Source organism: Sardina pilchardus, chromosome 1, assembly GCF_963854185.1.
Source record: "Sardina pilchardus chromosome 1, fSarPil1.1, whole genome shotgun sequence".
NCBI classification, from domain to species: Eukaryota; Metazoa; Chordata; class Actinopteri; order Clupeiformes; family Clupeidae; genus Sardina; species Sardina pilchardus.
In genome coordinates this window covers 10,534,927-10,555,366 of record NC_084994.1, presented here as the reverse complement: position 1 = coordinate 10,555,366, position 20,440 = coordinate 10,534,927, and the positions used below count along the sequence as shown (strand labels likewise).

General features: G+C 40.3%; 2 protein-coding genes and 1 pseudogene across 2 annotated transcripts; 2 read left to right on the top strand and 1 right to left on the bottom strand.

Annotated features, from left to right (window-relative positions):
- Positions 1 to 20,440, bottom strand: part of LOC134076331 (zinc finger protein 850-like) — a 769,162-nt pseudogene that overhangs the window by 61,417 nt on the left and 687,305 nt on the right.
- LOC134078167 (zinc finger protein 665-like) lies at positions 7,237 to 8,787 on the top strand. The gene is made up of 3 exons (XM_062534309.1): positions 7,237 to 8,162; positions 8,247 to 8,498; positions 8,583 to 8,787. The coding sequence occupies exons 1-3, from the start codon at positions 7,237 to 7,239 to the stop codon at positions 8,785 to 8,787; spliced, it is 1,383 nt and encodes a 460-aa protein (XP_062390293.1).
- LOC134077278 (zinc finger protein 501-like) lies at positions 14,910 to 19,933 on the top strand. Its single transcript, XM_062533204.1, has 3 exons — positions 14,910 to 15,153; positions 18,702 to 18,959; positions 19,074 to 19,933. Exons 1-3 carry the CDS (start codon positions 14,910 to 14,912, stop codon positions 19,931 to 19,933), a joined length of 1,362 nt encoding a protein of 453 aa, XP_062389188.1.

The window sequence follows — 20,440 nt, the reverse complement described above, 5'->3', positions numbered from 1 at the left end:
TATAGCCACTGCGTCTTTTTGTGTACATTCACATCAAATCCATTCCACTAACATTATCAGGAGGAGAATAGGCTACCATAACGTTTTATTTTGAGCACTGGTTGTTACTCATTGGATATCAAACTCCATGTCATGGTAGAGTAAGTTAAGCACCCACCCAAAACATGACCAAGGAAAAAGTGAAAGGGACAACAATGCCATGCCACGGTAACCTACCTAAATCATAGAAGTTAACATTGCGAGATATTTTCTATGACATCAGAAATATTTTCTTTACCTTGTCAGTTTTTTGAACATTCATTTTATTTAATGAAAACATATATCCTTGAACTATGTGTGACTATTTTTCTAACCGAATGAAACCTAATTACGTTCACGTACTTCTTAAAGTGACAGGCACTCAATTAGACCTACACACCACCCTGTAATATCATTAAGACAAGTGTAATCAATATGAAGTATTCCAATTACTGAATATTTTTAGCTATAAGTAATTATGCAGATCCTAAAATACTATAAATTGTTAACAAAATATGTCAAGTTTATGAATTCAAAATATGAAATAGACACAAGACACACCATTTTCTGTGTGTGTGGACTGGAGGTTTGAGCAGAGACTAGGATTGCCACTGCTGTGAGTTATCTGTATCCCCCTTATGGCAATACGGTTTTGCCTACATTTTTGTAATGTAATAAACCTGGTCACACGTTATAAAACTATTTCAGCTTGTGTAGGACTATCAGTGGTTTCTTAACAAATTGAACACATATTTTAACACATAGGGCCTATATTTCATTGAGAATGTGCTAGAGATACCATTTGACATTTCTGCTAGACATATTTGCATCTCAATCTCTCCAGCACACACAAATTCAATTGACAAAATACCTGTTTCACTCGATTTTTAAAAAGACTCGAAATGACTCGAAAGTCAGACCGTAGGACTTGGGACTTGACTTGAGACTTGTTGGCCTTTGACTTGGACTTGACTCGGGACTTGCCTGTCTTGACTCGGGACTTGACTCGGGACTTGAGGGCAATGAATTGAGACTAACTTGTGACTTGCCAAACGATGACTTTGTCCCACCTCTGCGCCAGACCCACTTAGAGTGTTTGTTGCCAAAAAGCTCTAACTTTGTCTCGTCTGACCAAAGCAAACGGTCCCAGTTGAAGGCCCAGTACCGCTCCAGACGTTTGTGCATATGATTTTAAGTGAGAAAGGTTTTTTTCCGTGCATGCCTCCCAAACAACTTGTTGGCATGTAGATAGCGCCTGATGGTTGTTTTGGAGACTTCATGACCCCATGCGACCATTTGATGCAATTCTGTAACAGTGAGTTTTGGAGATTTTTTTATTTCTCTTATGTGTGGTGGCAAAATAAACTTGCGTCCTCTTCCAGGCTTGTTTACCACTGTTTCAGTTGTTTTAAACTTCTTAACGATTCCTCTGACCATAGATCTGGGCAGGTGTGCGAGTGGCTATTTTCTTGTAGCCATTGCCTTACTTGTGAATTTCGACACACATCTGCCTTACTTGAACAGTGTGTTCCTTTGTCTTTCCCATGTTGAAGAGAAATGGCCTCTGTGTCACGTCATATTTATAGCCCAGGGAAACAGGATGTTAAGAATTACTAAATAAATGTTCCTACATACTCTGATTGACTTTGTAAACTACTGTAGAAATGACAGAAATGACAGAAATACTTTAATTACATTTATTTCCTATGGATTGTTAGGGGTGCCAATAATTGTGGAACAGGTGATTTTATCAATAATAATTATTTCTCAGTCAGGGATTTTTTTCCCACCTTAAAATTCGCTTGAGTTGAAGGTTACATTTTTCAAAATGTTTCCGTCTTTGAGTATGCTTCTACAATAAAAAATGTATTTATTTTAAGGCTTTTAACGCATCTTAACCAGGGGTGCCAATAATTGTGGAGGACGCTGTATATAAATATACACACTTAAGCTGTAGGGGAAGCTCTGCAGAGAAATATGCAAGAATAAAACGAGCGAAAACGAAAAGCGAAACTGGAGATAAAATGGCCAATCCTTCATAGTTTCTCTTTAACAATAATGAATTTACTAAAATGGATTTTTTCATGAAATGAAAATCAAGTTTTTACAACATACGTGTGTGCGTGAATATGTACATGGTGTACAAAACTCTTTTCAAAACGAACATGTTACTGTTCTGAAAAGAACACTGCATGCTGTTTTTACGAATCTATGTTTATTTGTTTACATATATTGTCTGTTCAGATGGACGTCTGAAAGTGGATTATATGAATATGTATTCTGGCTCAAGTGATGATATATGTGAATGTGTTGCAAAAATAAAGCTTCTTAAAGTTACATGGTTTTCTTTTTTCAAATTGTTAATATATGTGGTATACTTGCTCCATAGATTTGTACTCATTACCGAGAAGATAAACACACCTAGGCACAAAATAAATGCACAAGTAAATAAAATAGATGACGGCAAATAAAATCGATATCACAAACATGAAGTAGGAAAGTTGAAGCAGGAAAGCTGTCTTGGTTGGTTACCGTCTTACCCAATCATTTTCCATTTCACACCTCCTACCTACCCCCACTCAACCTCCTCTGGGGCAATTCCACACCTCCTACCTACCCCCACTCAACCTCCTCTGGGGCAATTTCACACCTCCTACCTACCCCCACTCGACCTCCTTTGGGGCAATTTCACACCTCCTACCTACCCCCACTCGACCTCCTCTGGGGCAATTTCACACCACCTACCTACCCCCACTCAACCTCCTCTGGGGCAATTTCACACCTCCTACCTACCCCCACTCAGCCTCCTCTGGGACAATTTCACGCCTCCTCTCTACCCCCACTCAACCTTTTCTAGGGCAATTTTACACCTCCTACCTACCCCCACTCAACCTCCTCGGGGGCAAGTTCAGTCTTGACTGTGTCTACACGAGGACCATCAAATGTGTAAACAGTGCTCACTCGTATGAAAGCTTCTCCCATAACTCAAGTCCACTTGCACTCCAAAAGGTTGGTGAAATTTGAGCACAGAGGTCTGTATGAGCTGTATTCAGGTGGTGTCCTTTGTGGAAACCAAAACAAGGCTACAGGGTACACTGACTAGCATTACAGGTAGTGTGTTATCAACCCCCACTGGTAAATCCATAGAACACAACAGTCCTGTGGTTTGAGCACCTGTAGCTCATGTTGGTCTGAATAAGGCAAATTGTATCATTACCTTGTCAGGTTACCAAAGTCTGATTTGACATCTGCAGGGACGTGCACAGGAATTTTGAGGGGCAGTTGCTCGGACCGGAAAAAAGGGTACCCCCCCTCCCCCCTAAAAAAAAAACAAAAAAACACAACTCATCTCTTGGCCTATCTGCTATATGCCTCATTCTGGTCCACATTTTCCAGGGTCTGGGGGCTTGTGGCTGCTCCTCATCTTAAGGCTGGCTTACATTGCACGATTTTGGTCTGTTTTAACAGTCGGCGACTACTTTTCCAAAATCGGGCGGAAATCTTGCCAGTTGTACTAGAATCTCGGCGCGCTCCCGTCATCTAAATCGTTAAGTGTAAGGTGCCAATCTTAGCGGTTTTAAGTCCGTCGGAGTCAGTCTTTTTCTAGTTTTGCCGTTACGACAATATCAAACATGTTTGATATTATCGTAAGTCTTTTCAGTCGTGGCTCATGCAAATAGTGACGTGAACATTACAAACCAATAGTGACCTCGGTCGACGAACACGAAAACGGAAGGGGCAAAATAGGCGACAGCTGTAGCCTGTATGATTACTTGTTATTTAATTTCTTATAATTTATTAGTCGGCTATTCTACGTGACAGAACAACTCTATATCTGTTAGTGATGTCACACTATCAAACAATGCTGCAGAAATGCGAAAAAATTACTTTGATATGAGTAGCCTATCATGTGAGTTCCTGTTGATGATGACGTATAGCCTAGTGCACGATGGAAATAATTTGAAGGAATCTAGCAGCAGTCTTGCAAATAGTGACCACAGTCTTTGCAAAATCCTAATCTGAGACTGGCCTGTGACTAGTCTGTGACTAAAAACTCAATGAATTGTCTTTAGATGTGAGAGGGTCTGAGACTGTAGTCTTTCAAAAATCTTTTCCAAATCTTTGCAAAGTCTGGCAATGTAAGGTAGGCTTTAGATGTAACGTAGCCTTAGCCTATGAAAAATTGTCATTACTAGGCTAAAATATGAGTCTCATTAATTAATCAATTCACCTACACAGTGTCATCTTTATGTCATCTTTATCACAGTGCATAGTCTCTGTCTCACCTGCTGGTTGGCTTTTTCGTAGCCAACCCTGCATTGATGTGCTGCCCTTTGCTGCCTACTTGAGTTGTCTCTCCCTCTCCTGATTTTTTTCAGTGATCATTTTTACTTCAATACCCTAGTGATAGGGTTTAGGCATTCAACCATTTTGAATGAAATAATGAATGTGATGCATTAGGCTACTTCCATCATTCATTCTTCTTGCTAAAACGAAATGTGAGAAACGAACTATTATGCCTATACCAAAAAAAATAGTAGGCTAGCCTGCTATGGAACAATGGGCTGCTTGTCTGCTTGCAGGCTGTCTGATTAGGTTAAACGTAGCAAACTCAGCCTGGATTTATGGAGATTGTAAGTAATATCATACAACTTCATGATGATTATTGTTCGTTTGTTATGCATCACAAACTAACCTTTTCCGACAACGTTGAGGAGGCAGTCGGTCTCACCAGACAACCGCGACAATATCTTTCGTCGAGGGCCGCGATAGACTGTCATGCAGGCTCAACTCAGTTGCCGGTCTCGTGAAGCGCTGCAACAGTAGCCTATACGTAAACAGAATTTGCCCTCCTTCTGACTTTCGCTCTCGGTGCCCCAATGGAAGTGAATGAGGCTACTTTTACTTTGCGATTTTTAAAAAATCTAGGCCCACGTGACATTCTGCATCCATTGTAGCCTACGATTTATTATTATTGTTTGCCCTCGTAAGGGCAACATGAGTCAAGAAGGGCATATGGGCAGTTGCCCGAGCAACCTGAGCAACCCCCCTGTGCACGTCCCTGGACATCTGTATAATGTTCAAAAAGGTCCCAACAACTCAAACCAAATTCCTTCCCCTGTTTAGCTTAGATAATTGCAATTAGGTTCAGTTATTTAGTTAAATTCAGGTTGAAAATGTTCACAATGGACAAAGAAACAACACAAAGAAAAAACACAAAATACAATACTTTCAACTGTCACAGATAAAACATATGTGTGACAGTTGAATAACATGGCAACAAAATAATGTTTCAAACAGCATATTGGTTGTGAGGTAAAGCCCATTAGGTTCCTGGCCAATTTTTTGATTGCTGGGCTTTTTGGAATGCCAGTAGACTACAATTATGGGAGAAACGTCCATGTTTATGAGCGCAGTTTACAAATTCGATGGTGCTCATGTGGACAACGGCTGTTTTTCAAAGTCGAGAACCCTAGAGGATTCATACTTGGTAGAACTGAGAAAAGAGTAAAATCCTGCAAAGACTAATACAAGGCCTCTTCTTACACCGTGTCCTAACTGCAAGCGACACGACTTAATGCATGCGACAAAATCAATTCCATCGCTGTATTTTCAATTGGAATGTCCTGACTGAATGCGATGCGACCGAACGCGACAAGTTGCTTTGCAACGCGACTTCTTCAACCCTGTTTTGTCGCGCTGTCCGTTTCTATTTTAGTCGCGTCGCACCGCCTTGACATTAACTTTTTTACGACGTAACAAAGGTTCATTAAAGAATGTTAACGCATACAATGTGGACACAAACTATCCGACAGTCGCGCAGTCGCTTACAATTAGGACACGGTGTTAGCACTCGAAAAACGCACAGTGGAACAGACTAGCAAGTGTGCAGGGAGCTTCAAGTGTGTGTTATGAACAACCATGCCTCCTCTCTGTGTAACTGTCGTCAGTTGGACAACCGCTCCCTTTTGAAAAAGCAATGCATGCACCACCATCATTCTCACATATGGGCATTTTCAAATAAATTGAATTATACATTTATTTGTTTGACAGAGCAATAAACATTAAGCAAAATCATGAAGAACAAACTTCAGCTTCAGCTTACTGAAAGCATGTTTATATTTATTGAATTGCTTTTAACACTTGGAGGCATGTTTATATTTATGGTATGAACGCTTTCATTGCAATACATTTTAATGTTCTGACGACACATTTTAATGTTCTGACTACAGTAATTTAGTGTAATGATTGTTTAGAATGGAAATGAGACTACCAACAAATTCCGATGTTTATTTGAAACTAGCAATCTAATAGGTAAGATGGAGAAGTCATTCCATCAACTGTGGGATGGTTTTAGTTGTCTGCACTCACATGTTTGCTGGTTGGCACGGTGATGCTCTAAACTTACAAAAGGAAATATTGGAGCCTTTGTTAATTACCCACAACCTGTTCCTACTCTGCCCAGCTTTAATTTCACACCTCCACCCACCCCCACCTACACTCCTTTGTGGAGAGTCTGCAGGTGACCACGCCCACTTGATGCCCTATCATTCTAAATAGCATCATAGAGGCTCCTGTCCCTGATTGGTCAGGTGATCCTAATGGGTCAGAGAGAAAAAGCATTATATAAACACCAAAGTCCAGTCAGATTTCTGAGCTCTCATGTTTAGAGGTGGGCAAGAGGACACTCTAAGCATAGAACATATATAGTTTGTAAGTGTTTGCTTTTTCATCCATCAGTTGATATAATATTTGACTGGATTTTTCTCATATCACAGCACTGGAGTCATGTCAGGATTTAGTGAACCAACACCGCTGCCTATGCCAGTGAAGGAGATAAAAGAAGAAGAGTCTGATGATTTCCCTCAAGAATACCTGTTTGGTGTTCAAAAAGTGGAAGAAAACCCTGGACTGGATCAAGACTGCAAGACCGAAGAACACACATTATCAATTTTTGACTGCAAAGAGGAAGAGCCTCCACCACTGGACATCGACCAGGAGGAAGACTCTAATTCCAAAGAAGTTATTCAGAGAGACTCTGCTCCAATAGGCAAGTTACTTATTTTCTGTATTTGTATTGCCATATTACAATTATTGTCATAAAATAATATTAATACTTTCAATTGTTTAATTTTTCATCTGCTTTAAATCAACACAGATGAGATGAGACATACTGAGGCACATCATTGTACTGATTGTGGAAATGTCTCCTGTAAGATGAGTCATCTCAAGTCACACCAGAGGACCCACACCAGAGAAAAGCTGCTCCAGTGCACCACATGTGGGAAGAGTTTCAAGACGAACGGGGAACTCACTGTCCATCAGCGCACACACACAGGAGATGAAACATACAAGTGCTCAGACTGTGGAAAGGTCTTTAGTCAAAGGTCTCATCTAAAGGTACACCAGAGGATCCACACAGGAGAAAAGCCATATCAGTGTTCTGCATGTGGGAAGAGTTTCAAGACTAGGTCAGAGGTCAACAACCATCAGCGCACACATACAGGAGACAAGCCTTATCAGTGTTCTGACTGTGGAAAGGCCTTTAGTCGAACGTCTCATCTAAAGGAACACCAGAGGATCCACACAGGAGAAAAGCCGTATCAGTGTACTACATGTGGTAAGAGTTTCATGACTAGGTCAAAGGTTAACGAACATCAGCGCACACACACAGGAGAAAAAACATACAAGTGTTCTGACTGTGGAAAGGTCTTTAGTCAAAGGTCTACTCTAAAGGTACACCAGAGGATCCACACAGGAGAAAAGCCATATCAGTGTTCTGCATGTGGGAAGAGTTTCAAGACTAGGTCAGACCTCGTCACACATCAGCGCACACATACTGGAGAAAAGCCTCATCAGTGCTCTGACTGTGGAAAGGCCTTTAATCGAATGTCTCATCTAAAGGAACACCAGAGGATCCACACAGGAGAAAAGCCATATCAGTGTACTACATGTGAGAAGAGTTTCATGACTAGGTCAAAGGTTAACAAACATCAGCGCACACACACAGGAGAAAAAACATACAAGTGCTCAGACTGTGGAAAGGTCTTCAGTCAAAGGTCGACTCTAAAGGAACACCAGAGGATCCACACAGGAGAAAAGCCATATCAGTGTTCTACATGTGGGAAGAGTTTCAAGACTAGGTCAGAGGTCAACAACCATCAGCGCACACATACAGGAGACGAGCCATATCAGAGTTCTGATTGTGGAATGGCCTTTAGTCGAAGTTCGCATCTCCAGTCACACCAGAGGGTCCACACAGGAGAAAAGCTGCACCAGTGCACCACATGTGGGAAGAGTTTCAGGAGCAACTCGAAGGTCAACATCCACCAGCGCACACATACAGGAGAAAAGCCGTATCAGTGCTCTGACTGTGGAAAGGCCTTTAATCGAATGTCTCATCTAAAGGAACACCAGATGATCCACACAGGAGAAAAGCCATATCAGTGTTCTGCATGTGGGAAGAGTTTCAAGACTAAGTCAGACCTCGGCAAACATCAGCGCACACACACAGGAGAAAAAACATACAAGTGCTCAGACTGTGGCAAGGTCTTTAGTCAAAGGTCTAATCTAAAGGTACACCAGATGATCCACACAGGAGAAAAGCCACATCAGTGTTCTGCATGTGGGAAGAGTTTCAAGACTAGGTCAGACCTCGGCACACATCAACGCACACATACAGGAGAAAAGCCTCATCAGTGTTCTGACTGTGGAAAGGCCTTTACTCGAAGGTCTTCTTTAATGAATCACCAGAAAGCTCACAAATGAGAAAAGCTACATCAGTGTTCTGACTGTGGAAAGGCCTTTACTGAAATGTTTAGTCTAATGAAATACCAGAAGAGTAAAACTATATCAGTGCATTACATTCAGTAAGAGCTGAATTGTTAAGGTCCATCAGAAAGTACACAATAGAGTTAAATATTAAAGAGACCCTATGCAAAATTGTCATAGCCATAAAATCGCTTTGAAATCGTTGCTTTGCCTGACTGACCAGTTCTATCGAAAACATTGAATGAATGAATCTATGTTTATTTGTTTACATACAATTGTTTGTTCAGATGGACATCTGAAAGTGGATTATATGAATATGAATTCTGGTTCAAATGATGATATATGTGAATGTGTTGCAAAAATAAAGCTTCTTAAAGTTACATGGTTTTCTTTTTTCATATTGTTGATATATGTGGTATACTTGCTCCATAGATTTGTAGTCATTAGGGTCATTCCACCTCAATTCAACGGATTTTAGAGAAAATTTCTGCTTGACCATCTCAGATTTGCTTCAAACTTTTACCATCTAAAGAGTAACCATGATTTCTGATTTCACAAGATTGAAACACAGTCAGTATCAATACATACGGCCTACGAATGAATATGTGGAATCTATAGGTAGCAATCATTATTCCCAGAAAATTTGAAGTCTTTAGCTTGAACACTTTTTGAGATAATGACATCTGAACGTTGCTGCAGATTTAGATGAGGGCGCCAATGTGCCAAAAATCAGAAGGGGGGTACCATGTTCAAAAACGTTTTTCTCTGGATGTATTAGGTGTACCAATCTAATATGTTGGCTAAGTCAGTTTAAATGGTTACTCTTCAGGTGGTAAAAATTTGAAGGAAATCTGAGATGGTCAAGCAGAAGGCATTTGTTGAATTGAGGTGGAATGACCCATCACCGAGAAGATAAACACACCTTTGCACATAATAAATGCACATGTAAATAAAAGAGATGACTGCAAATAGAATCGATATCACAAACATGAAGCAGGAAAGCTATCTTGGTTGGTTACCCTCTTACCCAGGGGTCTCAAACTCAAATGAGCTGGGGGCCACTGTAACCAACATCAACTGGTTGGGGGGCCGCATAGGTTGCCCCCCCCAGTCTGTGGTTTACGAAGGTGTAAATACTGTATAGCCTACCTATCTAATCAGCATATGATGTCTGGATGACAACTACCTCGAATTATGCACCTCTCAGTAAATAATGAATGTTGAACATTTGAGCAGTTTTACTTTACTTTTTTTGTAATTTCCCCTACATAAGAAATTAACAGCAAAACAGTAAAATGTAACAACAGTAAACTATGGCTACGCCTACTAGGCTACTAACACAACGCTTTTGTATACAATGAAGTAGCCTGGTAAAATCAGTGCCTGTCAAGTGACTTTGTAGTTTTTCAGCTGTCTGTACGGGGTCCAGGACACTATCATCTCAATTACCACTAACACCTCCATTTATGTTGGGCAGAGGGTCGAATCATGGTAGCCGCTTAGAAAACGTTCACTCAAAAGACGCACCTTCACAGACGCACCCAGATCACTGTAAATTACGATCGATCATAATCTCCAAAAGGCAGACATACTTCAGAATCAGATATGTGAATAACAGACCCAAGACCTCATGAAACGTGATTTTTTGTTTCAACATTTGATGTAGGCTATTTCTGCTTCAGTTTGTGCAAATATGGCCTGCATGCATCGCTTCCGCGTCATTACAAACCGCACGTCTCCTAGCTGCGTGTAGTTTAATGAGGGGGCTAGTTCGTGAAAACGTTGCTTGAATCGAAACACTTGATGTCTAGCAGGTGGAGTCTAGGCTACAAATGAGACTTGTCACCGTACCTCCCGTCTGTTTTAACCCGTGTCGTTTATCGCATAAAAAATACCCTCAAGGGGCGACTTAGGCATTATTATTTTGACAGAAAGTTGCGGGCTAGAAGCCTCATAGATTACAGGATCTGCTTTTTGCTGGGTTGGGTAGGGCCAACCAGAATTTAAGGCTGGGTTGTATAATTGCACACTCCTTGAATATCTGGAAACAAGCAGGGAAATGCATGAATATTCAACTCTTCACCAGTGCACAGGCACCCCTCTGGCACAACTTTAAACTTTTGACAGGTGGCAAGCCATTTCAAAATCCATTATGGTCCTCTCAAGGCATAAATGTGTTTAGTGATTTATATGATGATAATAGCCTGTGTTCATATCAGAATCTCCAAAACTCATTCCACTTACCTGCTTCGTCATATTTTGTCTTTCTTCAGTTACGCTCTGCACTCAGAGCATATGGGGTCCCGTGGGACCGACCACCGAGATCCCACCCTTTGTTTGAATGGGTTAAGCCTTCCAACTGCTTGAGAGGCAGAGTCTCTTTTATTTACAACGCCTTATTAAATAATTCTGCTAAATGTCTACCCATTGAAAAAATGTGGGATAGGGAGCTCTCTACATTTAATCAGCCCCTAGACTGGGAGATAATTTGGTTCAACTTATCCCAATGTTCCAAAAATGTAGCCCACCAACTGATTCACTACAAAAGTATACATAGATCATATGCGACCCCATACAGGAGATTTAAAATGAAACGGGCCCCTAATTCTATTTGTAATATTTGTAATGTCTTACCCGGCACATTTCTACATATGTTTTGGGAATGTCCCACAGTTGCCAAGCTATGGACATTTGTAGTGGAGGAACTGTCACAGTTACTTGATATCACTATCCCCAGGACACCACACATTTGTCTTTTGAATGATGACTCGGACCTTGACTATTCCATAATCCAAAAGAAAATGTTGATGGCAGGTTTCACGGCATCTAAGAAAGTTATTTTACAGTTATGGATCAACCCTTGTATACCATTTAAACGTTTTTGGATAAACTATTTTGATAGCATTGTAAATTTAGAATATCATACTGCCCGGTTGAACAAGGCCCAGGTGTCCACCCTGCAAAAATGGGAGGCATTAATATGCAGGGTCCAAGATCTCATGCCCCTTGTGCAATGAGTTGCCTTTATGTGTGATACATATTGCTGTTGAGTGTTTTTTTTTGTTTTGTTTTTTTTCTTTCTGTAAACTCTTTTACCATGTGTATGGTTTACTATCTAGCTCTCATGTAACCGTCTTGCCACCCCCCCCCCCCCCTTCCCCCCTTCCCCTGTTTATAAAACTCAATAAACAGTTGAAAACAAAAAAAAAGAAAGTTGCGGGCTGGAACATGTTGCAAGTAAACAATTGCTAATTCGTGTTGTTGTCACGAGCCTGAGCTATGGTAGTGCAGCCATAGAGCCCAGCCCACGATTGTTACAAAATATAAAATGCCCAGATGCATGCGTGGGCCGCACTAACATTGAGCTTTAACTTCAGGCCGGGGGCCGCAAAATATCATCTCGCGGGCCGCAATTGGCCCGCGGGCCGCGAGTTTGAGACCCCTGCTCTTACCCAATCATTTTCCATTTCACACCTCCTACCTACCCCCACTCAACCTCCTCTGGGGCAATTTCACACCTCCTCCCTACCCCCACTCAACATTCTCTGGGGCAATTTTACACCTCCTCTCCACCCCCCACCTCAACCTCCTCTGGTGCAATTTCACACCTCCTACCTACCCCCACTCAACATTCTCTGGGGCAATTTCACACCTCCTACCTACCCCCACTCAATCTCCTCTGGGGCAAGTTCAGTCTTGACTGTGTCTACACGAGGACCATCAAATGTGTAAACAGTGCTCACTCATGTAAAAGCTTCTCCCATAACTCAAGTCCACTTGCACTCCAAAAGGTTGGTGAATTCTGAGCGCAGTCTGTATGAGCTGTATTCAGGTGGTGTCCATTGTGGAAACCAAAACAAGCCTACAGGGTACACTGACTAGCATTACAGGTAGTGTGTTATCAACCCCCACTGGTAAATCCATAGAACACAACAGTCCTGTGGTTTGAGCACCTGTAGCTCATGTTGGTCTGAATAAGGCAAATTGTATCATAACCTTGTCAGGTTACCAAAGTCTGATTTGACATCTGTATAATCTTCAAAAAGGCCCCAACAACTCAAACCAATTTTGTAGATAAGTGCAATTAGGTTCAGTTACTTAGTTAGATTCAGGTTGAAAATGTTCACAATAGAAAAAGAAACAACACAAAGAAAAACACAAAATAAAATACTTTCAACGGTCACACATACAACATATGAAGCTCTTTAAAAAATGTAAAGGTTCACCTTCAATAACATGGCAACAAAAGAATGTTTCAAACAGCACATTGGTTGTGAGGTAATGCCCAATACAGTAGGTTCCTGGGCTCAACTTGCTCCATTTGATTGCAGGGCTTTTTGAAATGCAAGTAGACTACAATTAAAAGGTTCTGCGCAACCGTTTGGTCGACATAATGCATTCAGCTTAACTCAACCTGAATGACCCTTCCCTACCACTTGGTTTAGTTGAGCTATGCTAAACAAATCCTCTAGATGGCATTGCGTCTTTGAGCTGTATGCTTTCCCAGTACTCTTTTAAACAGGAATTGAGGCCGAGAAAATTTGATCGTCACATGAGGAATGATTTTAGCTAAATTTTCCAAGGTACGAATACTTTTTCGACACATTATCATTTCAGATGTGTTATTGAACATAATTATGCAACTTAATGCAAAAAAATAACTCTTATAACAGTCAAATACATTTTTAAAGACGTGCTCTACCAAATGGTTGAAATGTCATTTTATGCTTTGATCGAGCTCTACCAAATGGTTGAAATGTCATTTTATGACATTTATCAAGATTAATCAAATCTGATGCAGGACCTCCAAAACATTTGTAGTGTTGCCTATGCCCATGTAGTTAATGACATACGAATGAATAATAAAGACATGGAAGAAATTCCCTTTTTATTTGATATTTTTTGTATGCATGATGTTTTCTATGAGCAGACATCTCAACCGTTTGATAGAGGCCTAAATCTAGAAAACGGTGGGGTCTGAGTTTGAAAAAACAATTGAGTTTTGTTATTGCTGTCCTAATGAATTAAGAAATGCAAAAAAAAAAAAAATCCATTGCTTTTTTCTTGGTGAGGACCTTAAAGGGTTAAGGGAGAAACGTCCATGTTTATGAGGGCTGTTTACACATTTGATGGTCCTCATGTGGACAAATTATGTTTTTCAAAGTCGAGAAACCCGGCTTGGTAGAACTGAGAAAAGAGTCAAATCCTTCAAAGACGAAGACAAGGCCTCTTCTTAGCACTCCAAAAACACACAATGGAAAAGACTAGCAAGTTTGCAGGGAGCTTCAAGTGTGCGTTATTAACAACCATGCCTCCTTTCTGTGTAACTGTCGTCAGTTGGATAACCGCTCCCTTTTGAAAAAGCAATGAATGCACCACCACCATTCTCCCATATGGGCATTTTCAAATAAATTGAATTATACGTGTAATCGTTTGTTTAAAAAAGTGGAACAATAAACATTGCACAAAATCATGAAGATAACATTTAACCATTTAGCAAACTCAAAGCAATGTCTTTATTTTTGGAATGAATACTTTCATAGCAAGAGTACATTTTTATGTTCTGACTACAACAATTTAGTGTAATGACTGTTAAGAATGGAAACGAGACTACCAACAAATTTAGATGTTTATTTGAAACTAGCAACCTAATAGGTAAGAAATCATAATATCAACACTGTGGGATGGTTTTAGTTTTCTGCACTCACATGTTTAGTTTGGCACAGTGATGCTTTAAACTTACAAAAGGAAATATTGGAGCTTTCTTTGTTCATTACCCACAACCTGTTCCTACTCTCCCCATCTTTAATTTCACACCCCCTCCCACCCTCCTTTGTGGAGAGTCTGCAGGTGACCACGCCCACTTGATGCCCTATCATTCTAATTAGCATCATAAATACTCCAGTCACTGATTGGTCAGTTGATCCTAATGGGTCAGAGAGAAAAAGCATTTTATAAACACCAGAGTGGTCAGATTTCTGAGCTCTCATGTTGAGAGGTGGGCAAGAGGACGCTCTAAGCATAGAACATATATAGTTTGTTAGTCTTTGCTTTTTCATCCATCAGTTGATATAATATTGGAGTGGAATTTTTCACATATCACAGAACTAGAGTCAGTCATGTCAGGATTTACTGAACCAACACCGCTGCCTATGCCAGTGAAGGAGATAAAAGAAGAAGAATTTGATGATTTCCTTCCAGAATACCTCTTTGGTGTTCAAAAAGTGGAAGAAAACCCTGGACTGGATCAAGACTGCAAGACCGAAAAACATACATCATCAACTTTTGACTGCAAAAAGGAAAAGTCTCCACTGATGGAAATTTACCAGGAGGAAGTTATTCAGAAAGACTCTGCTCCTACAGGCAAGTTCCTATTTTTGTTTTTATTTGTATTGTTTACATATTGTCAAAATGTAATATTAATACTTGTTGTTTTTCAATGTTTCCCCATTTTTCTTCTGCTATAAATCAACACAGACGAGAGGAGACATACTGAGGTTAAGGGACATCATTGTACTGACTGTGGACAAGTCTTCTGTAAGATGAGTCTTCTTAAGTCACACCGGAGGATCCACACTGGAGAAAAGCCATATCAGTGCACCACATGTAGGAAGAGTTTCAGGATCAACTCGGAACTCATTGCCCATCAGCGCATACACACAGGAGAAAAACCATACAAGTGCTCAGACTGTGGGAAGGCCTTTCGTTTCAGGTATATACTAACGGAACACTGTAGGATCCACACAGGAGAAAAACCATACAAGTGCTCAGACTGTGGAAAGGCCTTTAGTCAGGGGTCTAATCTAAAGGATCACCAGAAGATCCACACAGGAGAAAAGCCTTGTCAGTGTACTACATGTGGGAAGAGTTTCAAGAGAAAGTGGGAACTCACTCTCCATCAGCGCGTACACACGGGAGAAAAACCATACAAGTGCTCTGACTGTGGAAAGGCCTTTAGTCAATGGTCTCATCTAAATAAACACCAGAGGATCCACACAGGAGAAAAGCCGTATCAGTGTACTACATGTGGTAAGAGTTTCAAGACCAGGTCAGAGCTTGTCATCCATCAGCGCACTCATACAGGAGAAAAGCCATATCAGTGTTCTGTCTGTGGAAAGGCCTTTAGTCAAAGGTGTTCTTTAATGAAACACCAGAAAGATCACAAACAATAAAAGCCTCATCAGTGTTCTGACTGGAAAGACCTTTAGTTAAATGTGTAGTCTAATGGAATACCAGGAGTAAAACCATATCATTACTGTGGGAAGAGTTTCAGTAGGATCTGAACTCTTAAGGTCCATCAGAAAATACACAATAGAGCTAAACATTAACAATACTGAATTTACCGAAAAAGTATTTTTTTCATGTAATGAAAATCAAGTTTTTCCAAAACATGCGTGTGTGCGTTAACACAAGTATGTGAAGATGTACATGCCGTATAAAACTCTTTTCAAACTGAACATGAGAATTGCTTTCCTAGTAACTTGAGTGTCTGCATTTTATTCTACCACTGTCACTGTTCTGAAAAGAACACTGCATGCTGTTTTTATGAATCTATGTTTATTTGTTTATATACAATTGTTTGTTCAGATGGACATCTGAAAGTGGATTATTACCTCCGGCAAGGAGGTTATGTTTTCATTGGGGTTTGTTTGTCTGTCTGTCTGTTTGTTTGCAAGATAACTCAAAAAGTTATGGATAGATTTCAATTACATTTTCAGGGAAGGTCTGAATTGACCAAAGGAAGAAACAATTATTTTTGGGAGTGATCCGTCGGGATTCCGTCGGCGTTTATGTATTTAGCTAAGTGGTGTAATGGCATGGTATGGCCACGTGGTGGCGTTCTGAATAGTTTAGGTTCAAATGTATGACAACCTAGGAAGAACAATGCAGGCGGAGGTAGCTGCGCTCTCTGAGTGCTTTTCTAGTTAATATACTGTATGTGGTATACAGTACTTGCTCCATAGATTTGTACTCATTACCGAAAAGATAAACACACCTCTAGGCCCAAAATAAATGCACGTGCAAATAGAATTGACATCACAAACATGAAGCAGGAGAGTTGAAGCAGGAAAGCTATCTTGGTTGGTTACCTTCTTACCCAATTTCACACTTCCTACATACCTCCTACCTACCCCCACTCAACCTCCTCTGGGGCAATTTCACACCTCTCTACCCCCCACTCAACCTCCTCTGGGGCAATTTCACACCTCCTACCTACCTCCTCTGGGGCAAGTTCAGTCTTGACTGTGTCTACACGAGGACCATCAAATGTGTAAACAGTGCTCACTCGTATGAAAGCTTCTCCAATAACTCAAGTCCACTTGCACTCCAAAAGGTTGGTGAATTCTGAGCGCAGTCTGTACTAGCTGTATTCAGGTGGTGTCCTTTGTGGTGTCCAAAACAAGGCTACAGGGTACACTGACTAGCATTACAGGTAGTGTGTTATCAACCCCCACTGGTAAATCCATAGAACACAACAGTCCTGTGGTTTGAGCACCTGTAGCTCATGTTGGTCTGAATAAGGCAAATTGTATCATAACCTTGTCAGGTTACCAAAGCCTGATTTGACATCTGTATAATTTTCAAAAAGGTCCCAACAACTCAAACCAAATTCCTTCCCCTGTTTAGCTTAGATAATTGCAATTAGGTTCAGTTATTTAGTTAAATTCAGGTTGAAAAAGTTCACAATGGACAAAGAAACAACACAAAGAAAAAACACAAAATACAATACTTTCAACTTTCACAGATAAAACATATGTGTGACAGTTGAATAACATGGCAACAAAATAATGTTTCAAACAGCGTATTGGTTGTGGGGTAAAGCCCATTAGGTTCCTGGCTCAATTTTTTGATTGCTGGGCTTTTTGGAATGGCAGTAGACTACAATTATGGGAGAAACGTCCATGTTTATGAGCGCAGTTTACAAATTTGATGGTGCTCATTTGGACAACGGCTGTTTTTCAAAGTCGAGAACCCTAGAGGATTCATGCTTGGTAGAACTGAGAAAAGAGTCAAATCCTTCAAAGACAAGGCCTCTTCTTAGCACTCCAAAAACACACAGTGGAACAGACTAGCAAGTGTGCTGGGAGCTGCAAGTGTGCTTCATTAACAACCATGCCTCCTTTCTGTGTAACTGTCGTCAGTTGGATAACTGCTCCCTTTTGAAAAAGCAATGAATGCACCACCACCATTCTCCCATATGGGCATTTTCAAATAAATTTAATTATACGTGTAATCGTTTGTTTAAAAAAGTGGAACAATAAACATTGCACAAAATCATGAAGATAACATTTAACCATTTAGCAAACTCAAAGCAATGTCTTTATTTTTGGAATGAATACTTTCATAGCAAGAGTACATTTTTATGTTCTGACTACAACAATTTAGTGTAATGACTGTTAAGAATGGAAACGAGACTACCAACAAATTTAGATGCTTATTTGAAACTAGCAACCTAATAGGTAAGAAATCATAATATCAACACTGTGGGATGGTTTTAGTTTTCTGCACTCACATGTTTAGTTTGGCACAGTGATGCTTTAAACTTACAAAAGGAAATATTGGAGCTTTCTTTGTTCATTACCCACAACCTGTTCCTACTCTCCCCATCTTTAATTTCACACCCCCTCCCACCCTCCTTTGTGGAGAGTCTGCAGGTGACCACGCCCACTTGATGCCCTATCATTCTAATTAGCATCATAAATACTCCAGTCACTGATTGGTCAGTTGATCCTAATGGGTCAGAGAGAAAAAGCATTTTATAAACACCAGAGTGGTCAGATTTCTGAGCTCTCATGTTGAGAGGTGGGCAAGAGGACGCTCTAAGCATAGAACATATATAGTTTGTTAGTCTTTGCTTTTTCATCCATCAGTTGATATAATATTGGAGTGGAATTTTTCACATATCACAGAACTAGAGTCAGTCATGTCAGGATTTACTGAACCAACACCGCTGCCTATGCCAGTGAAGGAGATAAAAGAAGAAGAATTTGATGATTTCCTTCCAGAATACCTGTTTGGTGTTCAAAAAGTGGAAGAAAACCCTGGACTGGATCAAGACTGCAAGACCGAAAAACATACATCATCAACTTTTGACTGCAAAAAGGAAAAGTCTCCACTGATGGAAATTCACCAGGAGGAAGATATTCAGAAAGACTCTGCTCCTACAGGCAAGTTCCTATTTTTGTTTTTATTTGTATTGTTTACATATTGTCAAAATGTAATATTAATACTTGTTGTTTTTCAATGTTTCCCCATTTTTCTTCTGCTATAAATCAACACAGACGAGAGGAGACATACTGAGGTTAAGGGACATCATTGTACTGACTGTGGAAAAGTCTTCTGTAAGATGAGTCTTCTTAAGTCACACCGGAGGATCCACACTGGAGAAAAGCCATATCAGTGCACCACATGTAGGAAGAGTTTCAGGATCAACTCGGAACTCATTGCCCATCAGCGCATACACACAGGAGAAAAACCATACAAGTGCTCAGACTGTGGGAAGGCCTTTCGTTTCAGGCATATACTAACGGAACACTGTAGGATCCACACAGGAGAAAAACCATACAAGTGCTCAGACTGTGGAAAGGCCTTTAGTCAGGGGTCTAATCTAAAGGATCACCAGAAGATCCACACAGGAGAAAAGCCTTGTCAGTGTACTACATGTATGAAGAATTTCAAGACCAACTGGGAACTCACTGTCCATCAGCGCATACACACGGGAGAAAAACCATACAAGTGCTCTGACTGTGGAAAGGCCTTTAGTCAATGGTCTCATCTAAATAAACACCAGAGGATCCACACAGGAGAAAAGCCGTATCAGTGTACTACATGTGGGAAGAGTTTCATGACTAGGTCAGACCTCGTCACACATCAGCGCACACATACAGGAGAAAAGCCTCATCAGTGCTCTGACTGTGGAAAGGCCTTTAATCGAATGTCTCATCTAAAGGAACACCAGAGGATCCACACAGGAGAAAAGCCGTATCAGTGTACTACATGTGGGAAGAGTTTCATGACTAGGTCAGACCTCGTCACACATCAGCGCACACATACAGGAGAAAAGCCTCATCAGTGCTCTGACTGTGGAAAGGCCTTTACTCGAAGGTCTTCTTTAATGAATCACCAGAAAGCTCACAAATGAGAAAAGCTACATCAGTGTTCTGACTGTGGAAAGGCCTTTACTGAAATGTTTAGTCTAATGAAATACCAGAAGAGTAAAACTATATCAGTGCATTACATTCAGTAAGAGCTGAATTGTAAAGGTCCATCAGAAAGTACACAATAGAGTTAAATATTAAAGAGACCCTATGCAAAATTGTCATAGCCATAAAATCGCTTTGAAATCGTTGCTTTGCCTGACTGACCAGTTCTATCGAAAACATTGAATGAATGAATCTATGTTTATTTGTTTACATACAATTGTTTGTTCAGATGGACATCTAAAAGTGGATTATATGAATATGAATTCTGGTTCAAATGATGATATATGTGAATGTGTTGCAAAAATAAAGCTTCTTAAAGTTACATGGTTTTCTTTTTTCATATTGTAGATATATGTGGTATACTTGCTCCATAGATTTGTACTCATTACCGAGAAGATAAACACACCTTTGCACATAATAAATGCACATGTAAATAAAAGAGATGA